Raw genomic sequence first — 22,985 nt, 5'->3', positions numbered from 1 at the left:
ATGTCGACCTAATGACCCTGTCAACGTAGTTGCTGGTGACCCAATGACCGTATCCCCACATGGATATACACTAGGGTTCGTTTCTGTGAATCAATGAACCTACCACTCCCAGTATATATGTGGATTGTGGGAGGACAGAACTACACATAAATGGTGTTTTGGTGTGAGCTGAATCCAAGTGTGCTGTGAGGCAGCAATGCTAACCACGGTGCCATCCGTGCTGCCAAAATGTCAGTAACTAAATAGGATGCCGCATATTGTGGCCTAATGCATATGTATGTCAGTAGAATATTCATAAGATTGGCTGTTCTTTGTAGAAAATGATGATCAGGTTCTGCCATTATACCATGGATTCCTGTGATGCGGCATTTTACATAATGTGATACGGTCGTCCACGTGTAGCTTTAGTGGTGGCATTTTAGTGTAATTACTCACACGGGTGCTAAAGTCCTTAGGTTGGGAATCTCCCAGCACCGTTCTGTAGGATAATGTAATATGATTTCAGTAGTGTTTAACATGTCCCTTTTCCTTGTTTGCCAGGTCGTTCATATTGTGTTTTCTCACAGCGAATGTTGAATCAGTGCCTGGAGTCATTGGTGCAAAAAGTACAAAGTGGGGTGGTCATTAACTTTGAAAAATCTGTTGGGGATCCTGCTCTCTCTGAAGGTAATTGCATTCATTTGGGCTTTGTCATCAGTTTCTTATGGTTTTTCAACGTTCTAAGTTCGGTCTATAGAATTAAGATCTCTCTTCCTTAACCTAAATCCTTAGACGATCCTGGCTGATGCTGATATAAGTAACGATACAGGCCATGAACAATTTGAGTGTACACACTGAATGATATTGGTACATGTCATCGTTCAGTGATGTCACCAGGAACCGCTGAACGTGCGGGTCATTGGCTGTATAGCTAAATATAGCTGTATATTGAGTGCACACACTAGAGCAGGGGTTCTCAAACACTGTTCTGTGTGTACCCCTCACAGTTCAGTTCCCACAGCCTATGAGCTACACACAGCAAATGCAGTTGGCAGGGGGTTCCCCGCGAACCATCCCGGAAAATGGCCTCTGCGTAGCCACCATGGTGTACAGTCACTTCCTCATAGTTGTGCTGTACGCAGCCACGGAGTACCCTCCCACATATCACTGCTGGCCATCAGCTTCTGCATTGATGCCAATCTATTCTATGACCGTAGGCCACTATTGCCACTTTCACACCACACCTCGGACCCCACCGGATGCCTACAGAAAGGTTGGCCTGCGTCCCAAAAATTTTTCCAGGACAATCACAGCTGTGATGCTGATTTGTAAGGAACAGGGGGTGCAGCTGTATAAAGCCTGATAAAGTGGAAGGCGATATAACGTACCATCCAATCAACTCCTAACTGTCATTTTTCAAACACAGCTGATTGGCAGGTGTTATCCCCTTTCATTTTACCAGGCTTAATACATCTGACCCAGATTTTGTTATTGCAATGTCTATCAGATCGTTGAGTGCTCTCATTGGCAGAGAGCACAGGGTTAGGCTGCTCATTAGTATTAGGCAGTCACATGGTCTTCATACATTTTGCCAAATATTAATATTGGGCCTCCCTCTTCATTTGCTTTTTCTTCCTGGTTCCATCCTGTACAGCTTGGTTAAAAATAACCATGAGCTGTGGAAGAGGCATGAGTTCTACACTGATGTCTTTTCTGTATCCTTGCAGAAAGTGATACTTACAGGAGATCTGTCTATAATACAGTTTAGTGCCATGTCTATGAGGAAGGGATTTGAGGATAACTATTAGTGCTGATGCTTGCACTGTAGAACTAAAAGGCCTGTTTCTAGGGGTACTTGGATTCTGCTATGGATTACATATTGCTGTGGCTTCTATACTATGCATTGCCAAAGGAACAGACTCCCACTGCTTCTACTTGGATCGTGTTACTGAGCACTGCATGCAAATCTACTGCAGTGGTGCTCTACTGCCAATACAGGTTAAGTATCCCGTATCCAAAATGCTTGGCACCAAGAGAATTTTGGATAACAGATTATTCCGTATTTCGGAATATTTTAATATTCCAATGATGTATTTTGAAGTATCTTGCATTTATGCTGTATAAACACATCAAACACATGAAATACACACAAATATTTTTTATTTGTTAAAAAAACAAGGTTTCAAAACATGAAACAAAATTTGTGTCCTATCTCAAGATACTGAATTTAAATGTCATGCAATAATTTTCTTGTACATATATAGTGCCAGTTACATATCATGTCCCCTATAGTGCCAGTTACATATCATGTCCCCTATAGTGCCAGTTACATATCATGTCCCCTATAGTGCCAGTTACATATCATGTCCCCAGTAGTGCCAGTTACATATCATGTCCCCAGTAGTGCCAGTTGCATATCATGTCCCCAGTAGTGCCAGTTACATATCATGTCCCCAGTAGTGCCAGTTACATATCATGTCCCCAGTAGTGCCAGTTACATATCATGTCCCCAGTAGTGCCAGTTACATATCATGTCCCCAGTAGTGCCAGTTACATATCATGTCCCCAGTAGTGCCAGTTACATATCATGTCCCCAGTAGTGCCAGTTACATATCATGTCCCCAGTAGTGCCAGTTACATATCATGTCCCCAGTAAGGTTTTAGCAAAAAAAAAAATTTTTCTCACTTTCTGGAATGTATTGTTTTCGGAATAATTCGGATAAGGTATACTCAACCTGTATTAAGTTACCATGGAGATGAGCACTTACAGAACCACGAACAACGGATCTCCCAACCTTTAATCAATGTCCTCTTTAAGATAGAGATTTTAAAATAATAGTTGTAAGAATTGGTTATTGCCAGGTTGATTTCCTGACACGCCATCTGGCCTGGAATATCAACCATACAGTATTAAATCTTGGTATTGCCAGCGGTATGTGTGGGGGGGAGAGACTCTTCCTTAGCGTTTTGCGTTCTTCTCTCTGATTATGCAGCAATCTGATGTTCTGGTGTCCTGCCTAGTTTGCTTATAGGGAAAAAGTTATAGATTTTTTTTTTTTTCCAAGAGAACGATGGTTAGATTACCCGTTAATGCTGTACACTAAGGAATGTCGGTGTAAACTTATTAATATTGTTGTAATTAACCATGGCCTAGAGTGCCATCTATTCTATTACAAGATAGCAGTTTCTTATTGAGAGTATAACATTAAGTGAATTGCGCTTACATGTTGTGTGGTTACAGACATGGTTGCACTTTTATTTGTCCACATCTTATGATTGACAGGCACCGGTGTCTGCCAATCACATTTTATTTGTTCTCATGGCACCCAGTTCGGATACCACTGGACTATACTCTTGCCCCGTCTGTAGATTGACTTTGTTCTGCTTCGTTATTTAGTAAAATTGATGGTGTCATTACTTCAGATATTAGTTTATGTTTAATGAATTTGTTTTATTTCTAGATGGAGTTATTGATGCCATCAAATCGACTGGAGCCCAGCCCTGGCACAGCTGTCGGAAATTGATCTATGTTAGACCTAATCCCAAAACAGGGGTCCCTTTAGGTCATTGGCCGATACCAGAATCATTCTGGCCGGATCAGATTTCTCTAATGCTGGTAGGTACAGAAGAGATGTGCACCAGTATTACAGTACGAGTGTTGTATAGTGCACTCAGTATCTTTGTTGGCAAGTGAATTAGAAGTTGTGTAAACATCTGAAGTATATACTGTATATCCAAATTGATTTAAAAATACGCTATAGAATTTTCATTGTGAGCTCAAATATGGTAACTGGACTTAGTAATTACTAGTTGGGGCTAATCAGAGCAAATCCCCCCCCCCCAATTCCCTTCCCAAACACACGTGTTCTTAATTATTTCATGTTATGTAGATACCTTTCTGGCTCTTTTGAGAATCTAACATACTTGAAATAAATGGGTTGGCGGCAGGGCCGGTGCATGGCACCAGAGCTCCCCAGGCAAGTCGGGGTGGGGGCGCCCCGGTGTCTGCCGCCCGGGTACCTGTCCTGCGGCGCTGTAAAGCTGGCGGCGGCGGGTCCCTGCAGTCAATAATAAATAACGAGCGCTATCCGCCAGGCTATGCAGAAGCGCTTCTGTTTTGGAAACACTGGCCGCACGGCGCACGCTGATTGGCTGAATCTCAGCCAATCAGCGTGTGGCCAGTGTTTCCAAAACAGAAGCGCTTCTGCATAGCCCGGTGGATAGCGCTCGTTATTTCTTATTGACTGCAGCGACCTGCCGCTGCCAGCTTTTACGTACATATACGCCGCAGGACCGGTACCCGGGCGGCAAGGAGGGGCGAAATACCGCCCTCCAGATTTGCCTAGTGGTGGCGCCGGCCCTTTCTGGCGGATAGGAGACTACAACTGTATAGTGTTGTGCTCTTGTCATTGCCTAAACCTATATCATATGCAGCAGTGGCAACTACAGAGTACAACAAAATATCAGCCAATATACTGGGGTCAAGATATAATTAGACAATCTTATTCTCCAAAATATGAACTTTCATTAAATTATACTGATGGAAATTTTCAATTACACCAGCTACCCTGCATATATAACCCTTTTTTCCAGCTTAAGCTTACGATGTACCGCTTTGCACAGCTAGAGGTGTATCGCTAGACCGTCCACTATAGTGGACATAAAACTTCAAGGCCCGTTTGAATGTAATGATCACTTTCTGTTTGCAGTAAAGGAGGTGAGGGATTATTTGTGATTTGTGATTAGGAGTCATACTTGGAACCGTTTACTTTGGAGCGATACTAGTGTCATGAGAATTCCCATAATGACTGCACGTTGTGGCCACTACTTGGCTCTTGCTCCCATATGGGCGAGCAATAAAATGAACACTAGAGGGCTACAATAAACATCATCTATGTACGACCCAACATTGTGCAGAGTAGAATGTGTCCTTTAGTCTAATGCTTTTTTTTATGTCAATATAAATGCTTGTTGCTACTTCTTGTACTATCCATTTTGCCTAGGTCAGCTCGTGCATGCTTTCTGCCTGTTGTATTGTATAAACAGGTTTTTTATTGTCCAACATAACTTACACTGGTAGGTGTATTGACCATGGGATTTATGTACTAAGCCTTGGAGAGAGATAAAGTGCCAACCATCCCATTTTTCATACAGACTTCTGTGACAGATAGGAGCTGATTGGCTGGTACTTGAATGCCATCCACTTTATCTCTACAAGGCTTAGGCCTATACACAGCGATTTTGAGTTGAAAGCAGCTCACTTTTGCCATTTGAGCTGCTCTTCGCTAAAAACTGCCCAGTATATATGCATCCCACATAATTTCCGGATGCCACTGTCCGTCTGGCTTTTTTACCATTTGAGTGGAACGCTTTCTGTAGCATACTGCTATGGAAAGCTGTCCACCCCTGTGAAAATCACTCAGCCGGGTAGAAATTGCTCAGTGTGTATGCAGTGAGCGATATTATCCAACCATATAGACCATTTAGTACATGAGTCCTCAAACTGCGGCCCTCCAGATGTTGTGAAACTACAAATCCCAGCATGCCTTGCCACAGTTTTAACACTCCCTTATAGCAAAACTGGCAAGGCATGCTGGGATTTGTAGTTTTACAACATCTGGAGGGCCGCAGTTTGAGGACCCATGATTTAGTATATAGACACCACATGTCTGTTGGCAAGATCTAGAACGAAGGATGCTGAAAATTAATAGAACCCAGTTTGATTGTTATACAATAGAAATAGGTATTGACACAGTGCGCCACAGGTGAAGTCAGCAAATACGTAATATGGTGATAAAGGGGTATTCCCAAATTACCCCACAAAGTGCAAATGTAAGAATGAATTAACGCCAAACGTTTTCTGCGCCTCCACCTTCACATATATAAAATAAAGGTAATATACATCCCTTTTGAACTGCTGTGCAGAGGATACATCATGCACAGTACCACAAATACTCTCTCATCAGTTAGATGTCCTATTCATATAAAATAGAAAAAAGAGTGGATCATAGCGTAACAAAGTTTTTGTGTGGGTTTTTTTTACAGTAAAATCCAATTTTAAAAACTTTGTTACACTATGATCCACTCTTTTCTATTTTATATGAATATGACCTCTAACTGATGAGAGAGTATTTGTGGTACTGTGCATGAAGTATCCTCTGCATAACCGTTCAAAAGGGTTGTATATTACCTTTATTTTATATATGTGAAGGTGGAGGCCCAGTTTGATTGTTGGATGCATCCTTTTGATAAAGCATGATGACATTAATTGGTGACCATTGTTATTTTTCATTCACCAGCCCCCCAGGACTGCTCATCCCGTTGTAAAGTTCTCCTGCACCAACTCTGAGCCAATGGTTATAGAAAAGTTGCCGTTTGACAAGTATGAATTGGAGCCATCGCCGCTGACGCAGTATATTCTAGAGAGGAAATCCCCACACACATGCTGGCCGGTGAGTTCTTGTATATGGCTATCGGGAGTGTGTGTAAAACCTATTACAGAACTGCATACCTATTTTGTTTCTTTGGGGACTAGGTTATTTGAGCACCTGATGCATTTGTTTTTTGTTCGAAGGTATTTGTGTCAAACAGCGCGAAGTACAGTGAACTTGGCCATCCTTTCGGATACTTGAAAGCCAGCACTTCCCTAAACTGTGTGAACCTGTTTGTGATGCCTTATAATTACCCAGTACTACTTCCTTTATTAGGTAAGTCTCTGGCACTACCACCTTTCTCAGGGTACCTTTGTGTTACTAGTTCGTGGTTCCGGGCCACTGAATCCTTTTAGCTAGTATGTGTGTGCAGTTAGTTGCTCATTGTTTATTAACCTACATACAAATGTTACAAAGATCCTGTGTGGCTTATTGCGTATTTCAGTGTAAATGGATACCTACGGATGCTCCCATGAACCAGTAGTTAGGTGCACTGTACAAGCTTTCTCAAATGCTCAGCTTGTTACTGACTGGGTTGATCAAGATCCTTAGTGTTGTGAATTAAAGTCTGTATTAGCAGTGACACCAATATCCCACAGAAAACATGGAGTGCTTCTGGTCTCTTCAGGCTATTGAAAAACCAACTTTTCACATTCTTATGGGAAATTATTTCTTAGAGTCCTAAATAACTGGTTGTCCCAGAGGTTCATAAACTGCCCTCAAAGCACCCCAATGGCCCAGGGGCCAGCTGTACTAAGCTTGTCAAGGGATAAAATGGAGAGTGATAAACCACCAGTCAATCAGCTCCTAACTGCCATGTCACAGGCTGTGTTTGAAAATATTACAGGTAGGAGCTGATTGGTTGGTGGGTTATCACTTTCCATTTTATCACTTTTCAAGGCTTAGTACATCTCGCCCACATGGTAATCCTTTCAAAATTCTAAGAATGCTTGTAGGTCATGAGAACTTGAGGCATTGGGGAAATTTGCCAGTGCAAAGAATCCATTTTTGTTCCCGTAGCAGTCACCGTGAATATTGCAATTGAATACAGAGAAACACATATACAGTTTAAATTTATAGGGTCCACGTTCTCAAGATGCCACAATCTTGGACAAACATCAATAATCCAATATTTGAACATCAACTTTCATATTTTGTATCAGGCGGTAGGAGTAATCCAATAGAAATCAACAAACGACCCATGAGTACATTTATAAGCCGTACAGAAACGCATAAGGGAGGGAAGACAAGTGGCGAATAATGTAACATCACCTAACAAACGAGTCACTGTCTAACGTCTTATGCCCTAAATGACATCACAGTGAGTTGTTAGATCTCAAGGAACTCAGATTATGTAACAAAAGCCAATAGTTCAGCAATATGATCATGTGTATCCCAGAGTTTCCAGAAATAATCCCTCTTTTTTTGTTTGTTTAATGCAATCTCTGAACGCCTTTCTCTATATCAGGAAGAGTAGCCTGCCTTTCAATATACTAGAGAAGTATGCTTTTAGTTCCACCAGTGTAGGATCTGACCTCTTCATCAAGTGTAATAAAATAAATTTCTTGGCAGTGGTTATTACTTTAAGAATAGGAGTATCTTCCGTTTCCTAGTACCCAAATCCCATACCTGAAAGTTTGAGGGAAGACAGGCAACTATGGCCCTCCAGCTGTTGTGAAACTACACGTCCCATCATGCCTTGCCACAGTTTTGCTATTAGGAAAAGCTAAAACTATGGCAATGCATGCTGGGATGTGTAGTTTCACAACAGCTGGAGGGCCATAGTTTGGACATGCCTGCTTTAGGGCATTTTCCTGCTCCTCCTGTCACTGAGCCCTTTAAGACACTGAGAGATGTACTTCCTGCAGGGATGCTGAATGTAATTATTTAACCCCTTCCCGACATTTGACGTATATATACGTCATGGTCGGGAAGGACTTCCCGACACATGACGTATATATACGTCATGGCTTTAAACTGTCACCGCGTCTATAGACGCGGTGACAGTTTGGAGATGTCTGCTGTCCCTGACAGCAGACATCCCCCCTCGCCGCCCAGGGGGGGCAGGGGTGCCCCCCCCGGTCGGCGATCGCTGCGATTGGCTGTTCAAAAGTGAACAGCCAATTGCAGCGTTTTCTGTGTTACCGGCGGCTAAGCCGCTCGGTAACACAGAGATCGGTGCTGTTAAGTACAGCACCGATCACCACCGAGCGGCAAACCGCCCTCCCACCCGCCCGGCAGCCCGCCCTCCCTCCCGGCAGCCTCCCTCCAGCCCTCCCACCCAGCCAGCAGCCGCAGCGCCAGCCCCCCTCCCACCCCCCCGCCAGCAGCAGCACAGTTAAATATTTGATTTTGGGTAGAAATTCATTTATATGACCGATAGATAGATAGATAGATAGATATATGTGTGTGTGTGTGTGTATATATATATATATATATATATATATATATATATATATATATATATATATATATATATATATATATATATATATATATATATATATATACAGTGATCGGTGCTGTTAAGTACAGCACCGATCACCACCGATCGCCAGCCCCCCCTCCCACCCACCCGGCTGCCGCAGCGCCAGCACCCCTCCCACCCCCCACCAGCCGCAGCGCCAGCCCCCCTCCCAAAGCTGGTGAGCAAAATGGGGTCACATGTGGGGGGGTTCCACTGTATTGGTGCTTCGGGGGTCTTGCTAATGCGACATAGCACCCACCTTTCATTCCACCTCCAAAAATCACTCCTTCCCTTCTGAGTCCTGCCATGCACCCAAATGGTATTTTTGGGTCACATATGAGGCATTGCCGTACTCGGGAGAAATTGGGGCACAGATTTTGGGGTGCTTTGTCTCCTTCATTCCTTGCGAAAATGAAAAATTTTGAGCCAGAACTGCATTTTTGTGTAAATAATTACATTTTTTTACACAAAAATGCAGATCTGGCTCAAAATTTTTCATTTTCACAAGGAATGAAGGAGACAAAGCACCCCAAAATCTGTGCCCCAATTTCTCCTGAGTATGGCAATGCCTCACATGTGACCAAAAAATACCAGTTGGGTGCATGGCAGGACTCAGAAGGGAAGGAGTGATTTTTGGATTTTGCAGCACAGATTCTGGTTGAATGACCCCTGAAGCACCCATACAGTGGAACCCCCACAAGTGACCCCATTTTGCAAACTACACCCTTCAGGGAATTCATCAGGGGGTATAGTGTACATTTCAAACCCCCAGGGGTTTCACCAATTTTGATACAACTGAGCTGTGAAAATGAAAAATTAAATTTTTTCATTTTCACAGCCCAGTTGTATCAAAATTGGTGAAACCCCTGGGGGTTTGAAATGTACACTATACCCCTAAATGAATTCCCTGAAGGGTGTAGTTTGCAAAATGGGGTGACTTGTGGGGGAGGTTCCTAACTTTTAGCACTTATGGTGCCTAGAAACCTACATGGTGCCTAAAAAAAAATCTCATAAAAAGGAGGCTCCAAAATCAAGTAGGTGCTCCTTCTATTATGAAGCCTGTGGTTTGGTCAACGTGCACACTAGGGCCACATATAGGATATTTATGAAAACAAAAGAATTGGGGGAATCAATTTTTAGTCACATTTCTCTAGTAAAATCTACTGTATTCGTTAGAAAAATGTATTAAAATTGAAACTCTGCAAAAAAAAAAGAAATTTTGAAATTTCACCTACACTTTGTTTTAATTCCTGTGAAACACCTAAAGGGTTAACAAACTTCCAAAATGCTGTTTTGAATACTGTGAGGGGTGCAGTTTTTGAAATGGCATCATTTATGGGGGTGTCTCACATACAAGTCCCTCAGTCACATCAGAACTGAACTGGTCCCTAAAAAAATCAGTGTTTGAAATTTTCTTGAAAATTTGAGAATTTGCTATTCATATTTGAAGCCTCCTAGTGTCCAAAAAAATGAAAAGGAGGTTGAAATAATGATGGCAACATAAAGTAGACATATGGTCTTTGTTAGTTATTAACTATTTTGAGTGGTATGTTTATTTGTCTCAAGCAGAAAATGTGACATTTTGCAAATTGCAAAATTTTCCATTTTTTCACGACATTTTGGTATTTTTCACAAAAAAACACAGACTGTATCGACCCAAATTTACCACTAACTTGAAGTACAATGTGTCACGAGAAAACAGTCTCAAAATCACTGGGATAAGTAAAAGCAAAAAAAAGTTATCCCCACTTAAGTGAAACATGTCAGATTTGAAAAAAATGGCTCTGTCAGGAAGGCAAAAACTGGCTGTGTCAGGAAGGGGTTAAACACCAAAGAGGTGTGCGGTATGAGGGCTTTGTGATCTGTGAGTGGGGGAACATCTTGCCCCCCTTGTTGAAACGCCCTGTCCCACAGTTTTTGTGTATTGTGTCTGCGAAGAACTGTATTGTAAACTGACAGCCTATAATGACTCGAACAGGAAATTCTCATGATCAACTTTATCAAGTCATCAATACATTTTTAAAATGTCATCGATTTCGGCATAGTTTGTATAAAGTGTTGAAGTTGGAGGTCCAAATAAATCTATTTGATGCGTTAAATTTATCTCTCGCATCAGACATCCGCTTGCCCCCCTGGGTCAAAAACATCCCTCACTGCATTAACTCCAGCATCTTTTCCGTTGTGAAACAGCAGCTTTTTTAACTCTGGTTCAAAGGAAGGGTTACCCCAAAATGTTGTATGTGGCGAACAAAATGGGTGTCTGTCCTTTTTTTTGTTACAATGGGTCCATGCCTTTATAGATTTCTCTCTAAGATTGGGATGTACTTAGGAAAAAATGTAAACTATAGTTGTGAAGCCCAATCTGTTCCACAACCAATCCGTTATACATCTAACGGAAACTGCTTGACCTTGGTAGTTTCACTCTTGCATAAACAGCATCTGTAAAACAATACGATCATTTCGGCAAAGCTTTGCTTTGAATTCTACTTTTAATTACTGTGGTTCTAGCTAACAAGGTCAGAGAAAGATTAGCCCAGCCAGCCAATAGTTTGAAAATGGAAGAAAATATAGCAGAAACCTTTTAAATCCTAATTTTATGTAGTTTTATTCCTAAATATTTCAGTGTAGTAGATAGATTTTGATAAAATAGGTCAACATGAAATTGTGAATAGTCGCCTGGTAAAGGCAACAGTTCTGATTTTAGAATAGTTTACTCTATAGCCCGCAAACGGCCCAAAGTGGTCTAATAGTGATATAATAGCTGGAATAGATTTTGTGGGGTGTGATACAAATAACATGTCATCTGCAAAAAAGTGCTAGTTTTATATTGAATTTTACCTACCATGATTCCAGTGAGCAAAGGTTAAATTCCGTAAGGCTATTGCAAGCGGTTCTAGTGCCATTGCAAATAGAAGGTGTGATCAGGGACATCCCTTACTGCAGCGGTGGGGAACCTCTGGCCCGCGGGCCGTATACAGCCCCAGGAGCCGGTCTTTGTGGCCTGCCCGCCCGACAACTGTATAGCGAGTCAAGTACAGGGGAAATCTCACGAGAGCTACCGACCTCTCGCGGGATTTCCCCTGTATGGGACTCCCTGCACAGCCGCTGGACCACACAGGCTGGCGACTCGTAACCTGCGGCAGCCGCCGGAGCGTGGGACGGCTGCCGAAGGATAATTTGTAATTTTTTTTTAAATGGCCCCCGAGGCATTATGCCTCAGTGCAAATGGCCCTAGGACCTCAAAAGGTTCCCCACCCCTGCCTTACTGGATATAAAAGACTGAAGAGATAATTATTACCTAAAACCTGTCATAGGGTTCCAATAAAGACTAGTTTATAAAGACTTGGGAACAACTTTTATGGTGGCAGAATGAAAGTAGTGTGGCAGTGATGTACCTAACAGAATGGGATTGTAAAGTATGATTTATCTTGGGTGAGAGAATTTTGTAAAATTAATTAGAGAAACAATCAGGACCTGGGGCTTTGGAATTAGTTTTAGTCCTTTTTTATCACTTACCGAATCTCTTCAAGGGTAACGGGGTTCATACGTGAATTCGCTTGCAATTCCAATCATTGAGGTAGAGTTACCACATTCCAATTTATTTATTTTTTTTATTTGATTTTTTAGTCGGGGAGGAGTAAAGATGAGAGTGCCTTAATTATTATATTGGGGAGTCGGCCTTTCGATAAGTTACACTTAATTTACTAGATTTATTCCCATGTTTGTAAAAGGAATTATTTTTGAGCTGTGTATCGCGACTCCTTCAGGGCTAGAATATTTTGAAATGTTTTCTGGTAACGATATCATCTTTGGAAGCTAATGAAGATTTGTGTTAGAAATCTTGGTAGGCAGAAGTTAATTTAGCCTGGAAATACGGATATTCAGCACCCAAATGTCTATCTTGGTTTTTACAATAGATAGATCACCCCCCTTAATTACTGATTTTTGCTGCCTGCCAAAGCAGTAATGGATCTTCCTGTTCAGTCTGAATTATTATTTAAACAAGAACACTATTTTATATAACTAAGCGCAGGAAACCAGTTGTCCCTGCTGCCGTCTAGAAGGGATACTCAACCCTTCTTAAAGAGAAAAAATATATACAAATAGACAGCGCTAACGGACACAATTACGGTATTCAGTGATGATTGAAAATACAATATATTTTTATTTTATCAATATCTAAAAATCTTGAAATAGTGTGATTTTATTATTGTAATTGTTTGTGAGTATGTACAATTAATGCTTTGATATTTTGTCTCACCGGCCGGTGCCCTGTTTTTTAGATATTGATAAAATAAAAATATATCGTATTTTCAATCATCACTGAATACCGTAATTGTGTCCGTTAGCGCCGTCTATTTGTATATATGAATTATTATTTTTATAGTCCATTCAGGCTGCCCCCATCCTAGTGAGTTAGCAAGGTAGAAGGTAAATCTCCATTGAGAAATTGGGCCTCTATCTGCATTCAGTGACCGTTTAACCAGCATAAAGCAGATGTATGCATCAATTCTATTTTAGCATCTGTGATTTTCGAGAATAAGTGTTCTGACCTCACCAAGTAATCAATCTGTGACAGTCCGGTCTGCACAGCATAAAACAGTATAATCTTCCTTAGCAGCCCATACACGGTCCGTTTAACGGATCCGTTTGGGACTTAATTAGCACACATCGGATCGAATACCTAGTGCATGCAGTGTGCATGCACTGAGATCCGATCCGAAGTGTACCTAGTACAAACAGTATGTGCAGCACATACTTTTTGTACCGTACTATGTGATGCGCGGGAGCGCGCATCGCATAGTACAGAACGGAGCCGTACACAACGGACCGTGTATGGGCTCCTTTATGTATAGTATGTTCTTCAATTTCCTCCATTTGTTATATTGCAGATGACTTATTTAAAGTACACAAAGCTAAACCATCCCTGAAGTGGAGGCAGCTGTTTGAAGACTACTTGAAGGCAATGCCACGATACTACATAGGAGTATGTATCATTCTTAGTCACCAGCTTTAAAAAAAAAAAAAATCTTTAGTATTTTTGCTAACTTGCCATTTGATTATTATTTTTTTTTCTACCAGCCTCTAAAGAAAGCCTTAAGAATGATGTCTGCTCCAAACCTGATCCCAGAACACTTGGAAAATGCACTGAGCTACAGCGTTGTGTCCTACCTCAAAAAACTCAGCCAACAGGTACAGTGTGACAAGCAGTCAGACCTCTGGCGTTATCTCACTGCTGAGCGGTAGCTTGCTGTCAGGTTACAGAATGAATGCTACTCTGTGTGGTGACCTAGTTTGTGGGAGAACACTGCAAACCCGATCTGGTGCTGGGCTGACATGGGGCTTTCTGGCATCTTAAAAATAGTATAAGGCCATATCATGAAATAAAGGGATTTAATGTTGTCAAAGATGTCCTATAAAAAGAACATTTTTTAACAAACTGAGTAAGTAAGTTTCATTTATATAGCGCACTTTCTTCAACAGGACTCAAGTCGCTTCAGTGGCAAAGTTCTTCTGAAATGGAGTTAAAGGAACGGTTACTTATTTTGGTTGGCGATTTATTTATTGTGTACCTGTGGAGTAGTCCACATGCGGCTTCCCACAGAAGCTGGAGGGCTGCATTTTGAAATCCACTGGTGTACACATTCTTATATTTATGTACACGAGGGGTCATATCCTCAGTATTTCAATATTTCACACTGGGACATTGTGTAACTGACAGTTGACCGGATGCCTGTCTTCATTTTGAACCATATTGATCTGATGCTGACATTGGTGTCTACATAATTAGTCGACCATGTGATCTGATACCTGTAATACAACTATAGGGAATACACAGGGGGGGGGGGGGGCACTTTCATGCTCCAATAAGACTAGAACCAGGCAAAACCACTTTTTGTCCCAAAGTAACCATATTAGGGCCCTGTGTGTATGGTGTTGCCATTGCTCACTAAACTACAACTCCTACTGAATTAGGCCCCTAGTTTGTAAGGGTGAGTGTGTCCTGTTACCTGAGCAGGTGGGTTGAGTGATGTTTATAGACGGCAATATCTCAATAGGAGTTTGGTCACATTGTGATTAAGAGACTGCTGACCACTCACTTGTGCCAGGCAGATTTAGGCTAGGTCTATTGGGAAACCCCTGTAGCTCCTTCATACTGATAATTGACCTCTGTGGCTTCCTTAACCAGTCTCCTTGCTCTGACAGAGTTTAGAGCAGGGGTGGGTAATAAGCGGCCCTCCAGCTGTTTGTGAACTATGCATCCCAGCATGCCTTGCCTTAGTTTGCTATTTGCCCATGCTGAAACTGATGCATGGCATGCCAGGATGGGTAGTTAATCAACTGAACTGCCGCTTATTGCCCACCCCTGTTTTAGAGTACAGCCCTCCAGCCCCCGGCCCAAACCAGCTGGACACCCTCATGTCTCGGGCACCGGCAGACTATGGTGGGAGGGGTGATACACAGCAGCTCCATCCCCACCAGTCGTTTGCAAAAATAAATTATTTTCTTCCAAAGTATTTTTTTCCTGATCTATAAACTAGTTGGGTTATTTTGACCCAACCACTTAAAAAAAAAAAGGACCGCTCAATAATTATTATGGGTGCCTTGAAAAAATCATGGAGACCCAAATGGTGCCTTGAACTGAAAAAGTGCCTGAATGGTATAATGCAGCTTCCATTTCTCACAGTCCAGCAGTGCTTACTGGGATATCCATAGACTTGGATATTGTTCTGTGGCCTGCTCTGATCTAGATCATGCTTAACTTTAATTTTCTTAGAGTGCTCTTTGGACTGCAGATGATTTATCGTGTGACTGTTTGAATTGAGGTCCATGCCCAGCCTGTATGGACAGCGATGATCGCAATCATCGCTAGGGGGGAGAGGACGGCTTTGCATAGCGCAGAGCTATGCAAAGCCATCCTCAAAGCCGCTCATCTGCTGGTAATACACACTGGGTGGCTTTGAGCTGAAAGACGCTCAAACATGCTGTTTTGAGCGGCTTTCAGCTCAGTCGCCCAGTGTGTATGGGCCTAGGGTGTCTTTAATCTCTTCTGACCTTTTTGTATGATTCCCAGGGAGAGGCTAACTGTAACCTTGGTGCTTCTGCAGTACAGTAGTTAAATACTTATGCAAGCAAATAATGACGTATGGTGTGGAAAATCTAATCATTATTTATAAACACGTTGCTATAATAATGTGATTATGCAGTAATTTAAAAAAATTCTTTCCGTTTCAGGCCAAAATAGAATCTGATCGAGTGATTGGCTCCATAGGGAAAAAATCACCTCAAGAAACTGGTATCAAAGTCCACAATGGCGCAAATGTGCAGTCACAGGCGATCAGGAAGGATTTTAAACGGCTGCTGCGAGAAATTACAGGGGAAGTGCCACAGAGTCCACCTGAGCCGAATGTGGAAGAGTTTTCCGGCTTCCAGATAGCGCTGCTGAATAAGGTAGGTCTCCCACCACCTGTGTGCGCTCCCATGTGGTCTCGCAGTTCTCATTTATACACCTTTATATTTGTGCAGGAATTGAAACCACAGACTTTTAGAAATGCCTATGACATCCCAAGAACGAATCTCTTGGATCACTTGACCCGAATGAGGATGAATCTTCTGAAGTCCTCACGCAGGTTTTTTTGCGCACAGGATGAAGGTGAGAGGTTTTCTTCAGTATGTTAGTATAGCAGTGGTCTGTTTCCAGGTGGTTCTCTGTAGAGATTGTGGCACCCTGTACTTTCTACACCGGTATATCAACCAGGCCCACCTATAGGGGGGTGCTGTGTGTACAGCTGTCCCCGCCTCTCTGAGAGAGAGGGAATGGCACGGGCAATTAATTTTACCCACTGCACTCCCCGCCACTGCCTCCGCTGTGCTGCCTGCGCTCTCAATGCATTGAATGAAGCCCTGCAGAGTCCCGGAGGCTTCTTCACTTACAGATGCAGTCAGCCAATCAGAGCTTGCGTACCGCCGGCAGCCACTCTGATTGGCTAACAGTACGCACGCTATGATTGGCTCACCAGCCATGTCACATTTTAATTGGCTGCCAGCATCTGGAGGCAAAGAAGCTTGCACTCCGGGAGCAGGGCTTCGTTCAGCCACAGCGCACTGAGCAGGAGGCAGCACAGCGGACGGGGATTGAGACCTGGAGGTGGGGGCGGTGAGGGGGGGCCCGGACTAAAAATCAGTCCCGGGCCCCAAAATTCCTAGCGGCAGCCCTGATATCAACTATAGGCACCTTAGCCTTCATCTGTCTATACACAGAGGCTAGAAAGCAGATGCATGATGCCAACTTTAGGGAAATAGGCCAAATCTAAATTATTGGGGAAATAGCCTTAAATCTTTGAATGCTTCTCATGGCAGGAGGTCCATTTAAGGACTTGAAAGTCTGTCAGAAGGCTGGGTGTACTGCTTGCCGCTCTTTTACAGGAAACATAGACTTGCACTTAACAGTGGACCGAAAGATGTAAAAGTTCTGTTTACAATAGCAATAAAAGGGTCTACTCTATCAGTGTGTTTTATAGGTGAGATCTTACAGATGAGGAAGCAGTTTTATTATCTAAGGTCTTGTGTAATAGTTTACTACTATACAAATCAATGTGTGCAGATATAAAAATGGCACATCAAATGCCGAATCAGATGTAAGTACTCCTAGGGAGCTGCTGGGAAGTTAAAGAGAAATCTGGTCGGACTTGTGCCTCAGACAAGTCGCACCAGCATATGGGCACTTTTAGCATTCTAGGAAGGTAGCAGGCTGGATAGAACGCAACTGCCTATTGCACCCAGGGGGAACAGAACAGACCTAAAGTGTAAGTAGAGTCCTAAGGATAAATTGATGCGGAGATGAATACTGATATTACAACAGGAGCATATAGAACACAATGGTTATTATAAATAAGAAACCATCCAAACTTGGAACCAATAATCTGCCCAGGAAGTTCAGACATTTTTTAGTTTGATTAATAAAAGTATAAACTTTCTATTTTTTTTTCCTAGTCCAAAACTGTATTTGGGGGGGAAATATTTAGAATATTTCCCCCCAAATACAGTTTTGAAGAGAACAAGCTACCAACCAATCCGCTCCAAACTTCCACTAACCGGGCAGTTAGGAGCTGATTGGCAGATTTATCTCTCTCCACTTTATTGCTGTCCAATGTTGACCTCTCCAGCTGCCAAGCTATATTCTAAATCCATCCCTCCACAGACCAGATGCACAGTATACCCATAGTCCAGATGGGAAACTACCAGGAGTATCTGCGGAACATCCCTTCACCACTGAGAGAGCTGGACGCCGACCAGCCCAAGAGATTGCATACTTTTGGAAATCCATTTAAATTGGACAAAAAGGTGACGTGTTCTTCAAGCTCATTTTGTCTTGTGTTTTTCTTATTTGTAAGAGTGAAGAAAGTAAATGGTTAATAAACCAGTTCCCGCCCTGGCCTAGAGTCTCAAAGGCCCAGCCGGAGATCTGTCACTGGGCAGCGCAGTTTGGGAGCTCAGAATGTGCTTGAGGTGTCCTTTAGTGAACGAGTAAATGACTGAGTGTGGAGCGAGCAACACCAATATTCCGGCCATGTTATTGAGAGGAGTCCTAATGACAATGCTGATAGTGTAGCCCCAGCCTGTGCATCTGAGAGTCGCAGCCTATCTTCTCTTCTGGTTTTATTGTTAGTCAGCAACTTTCATCTTTTCGAAGTCTCCCATTCAGATACTAAACATCCGGAGTCTTGTGTTTTCTGCACCCAGGGCATGATGATTGACGAAGCCGATGAGTTTGTGTCGGGTCACCAGAGTAAGCACAAGCGCCCAGGAGAGCCCAACATGCTGGGAGTTCCTAAAAGGAGGCGATGTATGTCACCGCTGCTACGAAGCAGACCTCCGTCCCCTGTCACAAACAATCACATAGGAGGGAAAAGTCCTCCATCTCCTGGGACACCAGCTCTGCCAGATCTACCAAAAACAGATGGTGTACTTAAGGGTATGTATCCGCTCTCTTATGGTTTTTATTGTATTTTTATTTTTTTTGGTCTCTTTAAAGTTTGGTTTACAACATACTTGTCTGACTGTAAACCCAAAGCTTAGTATGTATTAGCACCTTGCTAAACCGCTACATGCTAGTGCTGGTGTTCTGTTTAATAACCGCTGGCGTGCCATACTTTGCTATGTAGCAAATCCATTGAGGACCATGGCATGCACAGGAAAATCCACAATGTTGGGCTACCATATGTACATCTTCCTGGCGCTGTACCATGCGATGTCAGAACACATGTAATTGAATTTACTTTGTTTTTCCCCCTTTTTTAAATTGTGCTGAAGGAAAAGGAACTGATGCTTTACTGTCAGCTGGCTCCTGATCTGAGGAAAGCTGTGCAGTAGTGATCCCACCATAAACCTGATCGAGTGCAGGTGTTGGCCACCTGTGGCACGCCAGCTGCACATCCCAGCATGCTCTGACACCGCTTTAGTGAACCCCAACAGTAAAACTGGCAGAGCATGCTGGGATATGCAGCTGGCGGGCCACAGGACGTTTACTGCTCTAGCACATACATAAATATTACTGGCCAACTACCATGCGAAATATAATTGTGAGCTCATGGATAGCAGAGGAAAGGGTTGTTTGTGGAGGTGGTGGTTTCAAAAAATTTGAAGTGGGGGGGGGACTAGCATTTACATGAAATTCTAATATTCAGTCAAAGTATGCAATAATAATAATAATAACAAAACATAATAATTCATAATGACCATTAGTTCTTGGTTAAGTGAGACCTATACCCAGTGCTTGTGTCGGCTTAGCAGGTTCCACTGTGAGGTTAAACTGGTGCTTGACTGTACCCTGTCAACCTATGTTGAGCACCATATCCCTAAATAGACATCTCTCTGATTAATGCCTATCTTATACTGTCATTTTAATTGTTTTTAGACCCTGGTTTGAATAACGTTTTGGTGGAGGATGCTTTAGAAAATCACGTTGAGGACCAAATCTCCACAGACCTGTTCACAGATAACTTGGAGCAGTTTGACACTTTGTCCCAGGTTTCTTTGAACTCTCTGGAAAGTGTGGACTCCACAGAGGATTGTGACACTGGTTTTGGCTCTAATAATTCTGATCTATTTATTGAGAGTCCAAGCGAATCTAAAGACTTGGAAAACTGCTTTGGAAACGATGTAACTGCATTCACACACAAAATGAGGCGATTACGACCATGTCGGAGCTATGAGGAGGTGAACACTGAGCTGAGAACAAGGATTTTAAAGGAGATCAGAAAGCCAGGAAGAAGTGAGTATACGGCACATGGCAAATTCTTCCAATTTAATACAAATGTAATTTATGATTTTTTTTTTTTTTTCCCACCATTCTGTGGCCTCCCATGATTTGCCTAATGGGACACACGTAACATCCCGGCAGCTTGGATGCCAGCAATAACAATAATAACTGTAGAATCCATACACTGAGGATGCTGATGATGGAATTCCGTCTGCTGGCATACAGAACACAAGTTCATGAAACGGGGGGTAGTGTTAGGCTGAAAGGGAGATTCATGCACTGTTAGGGGACTTGGGGTTAGGCTGCAGGTGGGGTTAGGTTTAAGCTGTGGGGTAGTAGAATTCGGGGGTGGGAGGGTAAGGATGTGCAAGTTGAATGTAAGCATATTGACAGGACCCTTGTCTGGATTTGGCATCGGTACTCTGACAGCAGACATCCCATCCTTGCGTCATGCGTTTGTATTTCGGAATAATGTCTGGTGGGCTAGACTTTAGCTACGTAATACATAGGTTACCGTGATTATGTAACATTAGATGTAAATTAATATTTGGAATGAAAGAGACTTATAAAAGACTTACACGTATGAAGACTTAAAAGGGTTCTTTTTTTTTTCTTTTTCATTTCTGGATTCTGTTTATAATTTTTTTTTTCATCCTCTTTAAGAATATGGAACTATCTTTGCTTTGTTAAAAGACGTTCAAGGTGATCTACAAACGCGGCTTCTCTTCTTGCAGAATGTTATTAAAGAGGCAGCGAGGTAGGTGGTGCTAGGTTCCTACAATGCCATTGTGACAAATGGCTTTTCTAAACGGCTATAGAAGCATCATTAATACAGCAAATCGACGCCATCATTTATACTTTAGGAAGCTTGTAAATCAAATAATGTCTCCTACTAAACGTAAAGATGAAGGAAGCCATGCAGGACTGATTTTTAGTACTAATCGGAGCATAGAATGAATGACTGCACCTAGGGGAGCTAAAGTTTAAATCAAGTGACCTTAGTCTGCTGTAGCCTAAACTTTGTATGGCATTCTTACTATGGCGACTTATGCCTTTTCCATCAAAAACCCAGGTCCGACCTGGGTAATTGAAGACTGTTTTCTAGCTGTGTAACCGGTTTACACTGCAGGACCTGTGTCACCTGTTTACACTGCAGCCTTACCCTGGTTGCTGTTTAGGTCTGATTCCAGGGTCCAGTCCCCCCTCCCCCTCTCCATGCACACACTGCAGCCTAACCCCAATACTTACGGTTTGGATGCCGCTATCTAAATTGGGACGTCAACATTTCAAACATGAGATTCTGACCACATCCCTTGTTATACATTATATGATTGTCTCTTTAGCCGTTTGATACAAAGTTCATTGCAGAGAATCCAGAGGAAAGTTGGTCTTCTGTGACCACAAAGCCCATATTGTTAGAGAGATGCAGAATCCAGCCAGTAAGCAATCACAATGAAGGGCATTAACAAACGAGGACTTCCCATTCTAAATTGCGTTAATGTTTGATGAAACGCCCTCTTTAAATAATAAAACTAACTTGCATAATGTGATCTGTCGATATCCTGATCGGTAATTTCATGTTTTTCCTATTCAGATTCAAAAAGCGAATGTTGATAGAACAGTTGGAAGGCTTCTTAGAAGAAATCCACAAGAGGTCTAACCAGGTCAACCACTTCAACAGCTGTTAAAAGTCCTCACGGAGAACCCCTATCTGTCTGGGGGGGGGGGCAAACTTTGTGCACCTACAAGGACACCGGTTGTGGCCAAAGAGTAGCAACCATCTGAACACTGAAGGGATTGTACACTTAATACAATAGTTCTTTAATGTTTTCCACATGGAGTGTATGAAATCAACATGATGCCTTTAATGGAATAATGGACAGCTTTTTGTATTTGTTTCCAGTGGCCACTGACATGATCTGCTGCTTTTTCTCAGGTTCCACAGCGTACTCTTAGCCTCACAATTGAATTGGTCACTGGCTATGATCGGTGTATTTGCCAAAATAACATCAGCCGTCGGACCTGTCTGCATCTGTCGCACGCGCGCTTTCACTGAAGAGACCTTTCTAAAAGCTGTCCCAGGTTTGTCACCCAAACCTGGCCAGACAGAAGCACATATGTTGGGCAGGATGATATTTTGTACATAATTATTTTGAATATATTAATGTAAGTTGTACAGGTGTATTTTGAAAACTATTTAAAGAGGCACTTTTGCTATTCCATCAATAAAAAAAAGCTCTATTTTAATATTTGCAATGTTATATTTATTCAAGTTTTTAATACATATTTGCGATTATGTGCAGTTTTAATATATTTAGAATAAAATATTGCATATCACACTTGTATTACGCTGATTTCACAGAGATTGCATTGCTTACAGTTTGTAGCATTCAGAGGTTTCCTGACTTATATATTCTATCCATGTGGGAACTTCTCCCGAACATCATTTAATCAGGCTATAGATTCACATGCACAGCGGGATCCCCTGCGCTACATCGGTGACCTCCAATCAGGGGGGGAAACAGTATATGTTTATAGAATTCTGTCTGTTGCAGACCATAACATTAGTGGGTGGGGGTTGATAGAAAAAACATTTAGAAAGTCTTCACAGTAAATTAGTATACAGAATAATGGGGCAGATGCAATAAGCCTGGTAAAGTGGAAGGGGATAACGCACCAGCCCAATCATCTGTGTTTGAAAAGCAATGACAGTTAGGAGTTGATTGGCTGCTGCATTGTCCCCTTCCAAAAATTAGCATTTTATTACTTCACAGGGCTTAATACATCTGCCCCAATGTTCTTACATGAGACCTTGTTTTCTCTTTTTGTAGATAAGAGCAATCAA

General features: G+C 42.3%; 1 protein-coding gene across 1 annotated transcript in view; it reads left to right on the top strand.

Moving 5' to 3' along the window:
• INTS6 (integrator complex subunit 6) overlaps positions 1–22,387 on the top strand; it is a 43,373-nt gene extending 20,986 nt beyond the window's left edge. The window contains exons 6-18 of the mRNA XM_083169708.1: positions 541–666; positions 3,441–3,595; positions 6,279–6,431; positions 6,554–6,686; positions 13,770–13,864; positions 13,960–14,070; positions 16,114–16,329; positions 16,405–16,531; positions 18,080–18,222; positions 18,622–18,853; positions 19,796–20,152; positions 20,804–20,897; positions 21,735–22,387. Of these exons, the coding sequence (XP_083025834.1) occupies positions 541–666; positions 3,441–3,595; positions 6,279–6,431; positions 6,554–6,686; positions 13,770–13,864; positions 13,960–14,070; positions 16,114–16,329; positions 16,405–16,531; positions 18,080–18,222; positions 18,622–18,853; positions 19,796–20,152; positions 20,804–20,897; positions 21,735–21,828 (2,036 nt within the window). The 3' untranslated portion in view covers positions 21,829–22,387. The remainder of the gene's footprint in view (positions 1–540; positions 667–3,440; positions 3,596–6,278; positions 6,432–6,553; positions 6,687–13,769; positions 13,865–13,959; positions 14,071–16,113; positions 16,330–16,404; positions 16,532–18,079; positions 18,223–18,621; positions 18,854–19,795; positions 20,153–20,803; positions 20,898–21,734) is intronic.
• Positions 22,388–22,985: the final 598 nt, after the last annotated feature.

Source organism: Crinia signifera, chromosome 2 (assembly GCF_055691185.1).
Source record: "Crinia signifera chromosome 2, ASM5569118v1, whole genome shotgun sequence".
NCBI classification, from domain to species: Eukaryota; Metazoa; Chordata; class Amphibia; order Anura; family Myobatrachidae; genus Crinia; species Crinia signifera.
Note: the sequence above shows the minus strand (reverse complement) of the source record. Positions and strands in the feature narration are given on the sequence as shown.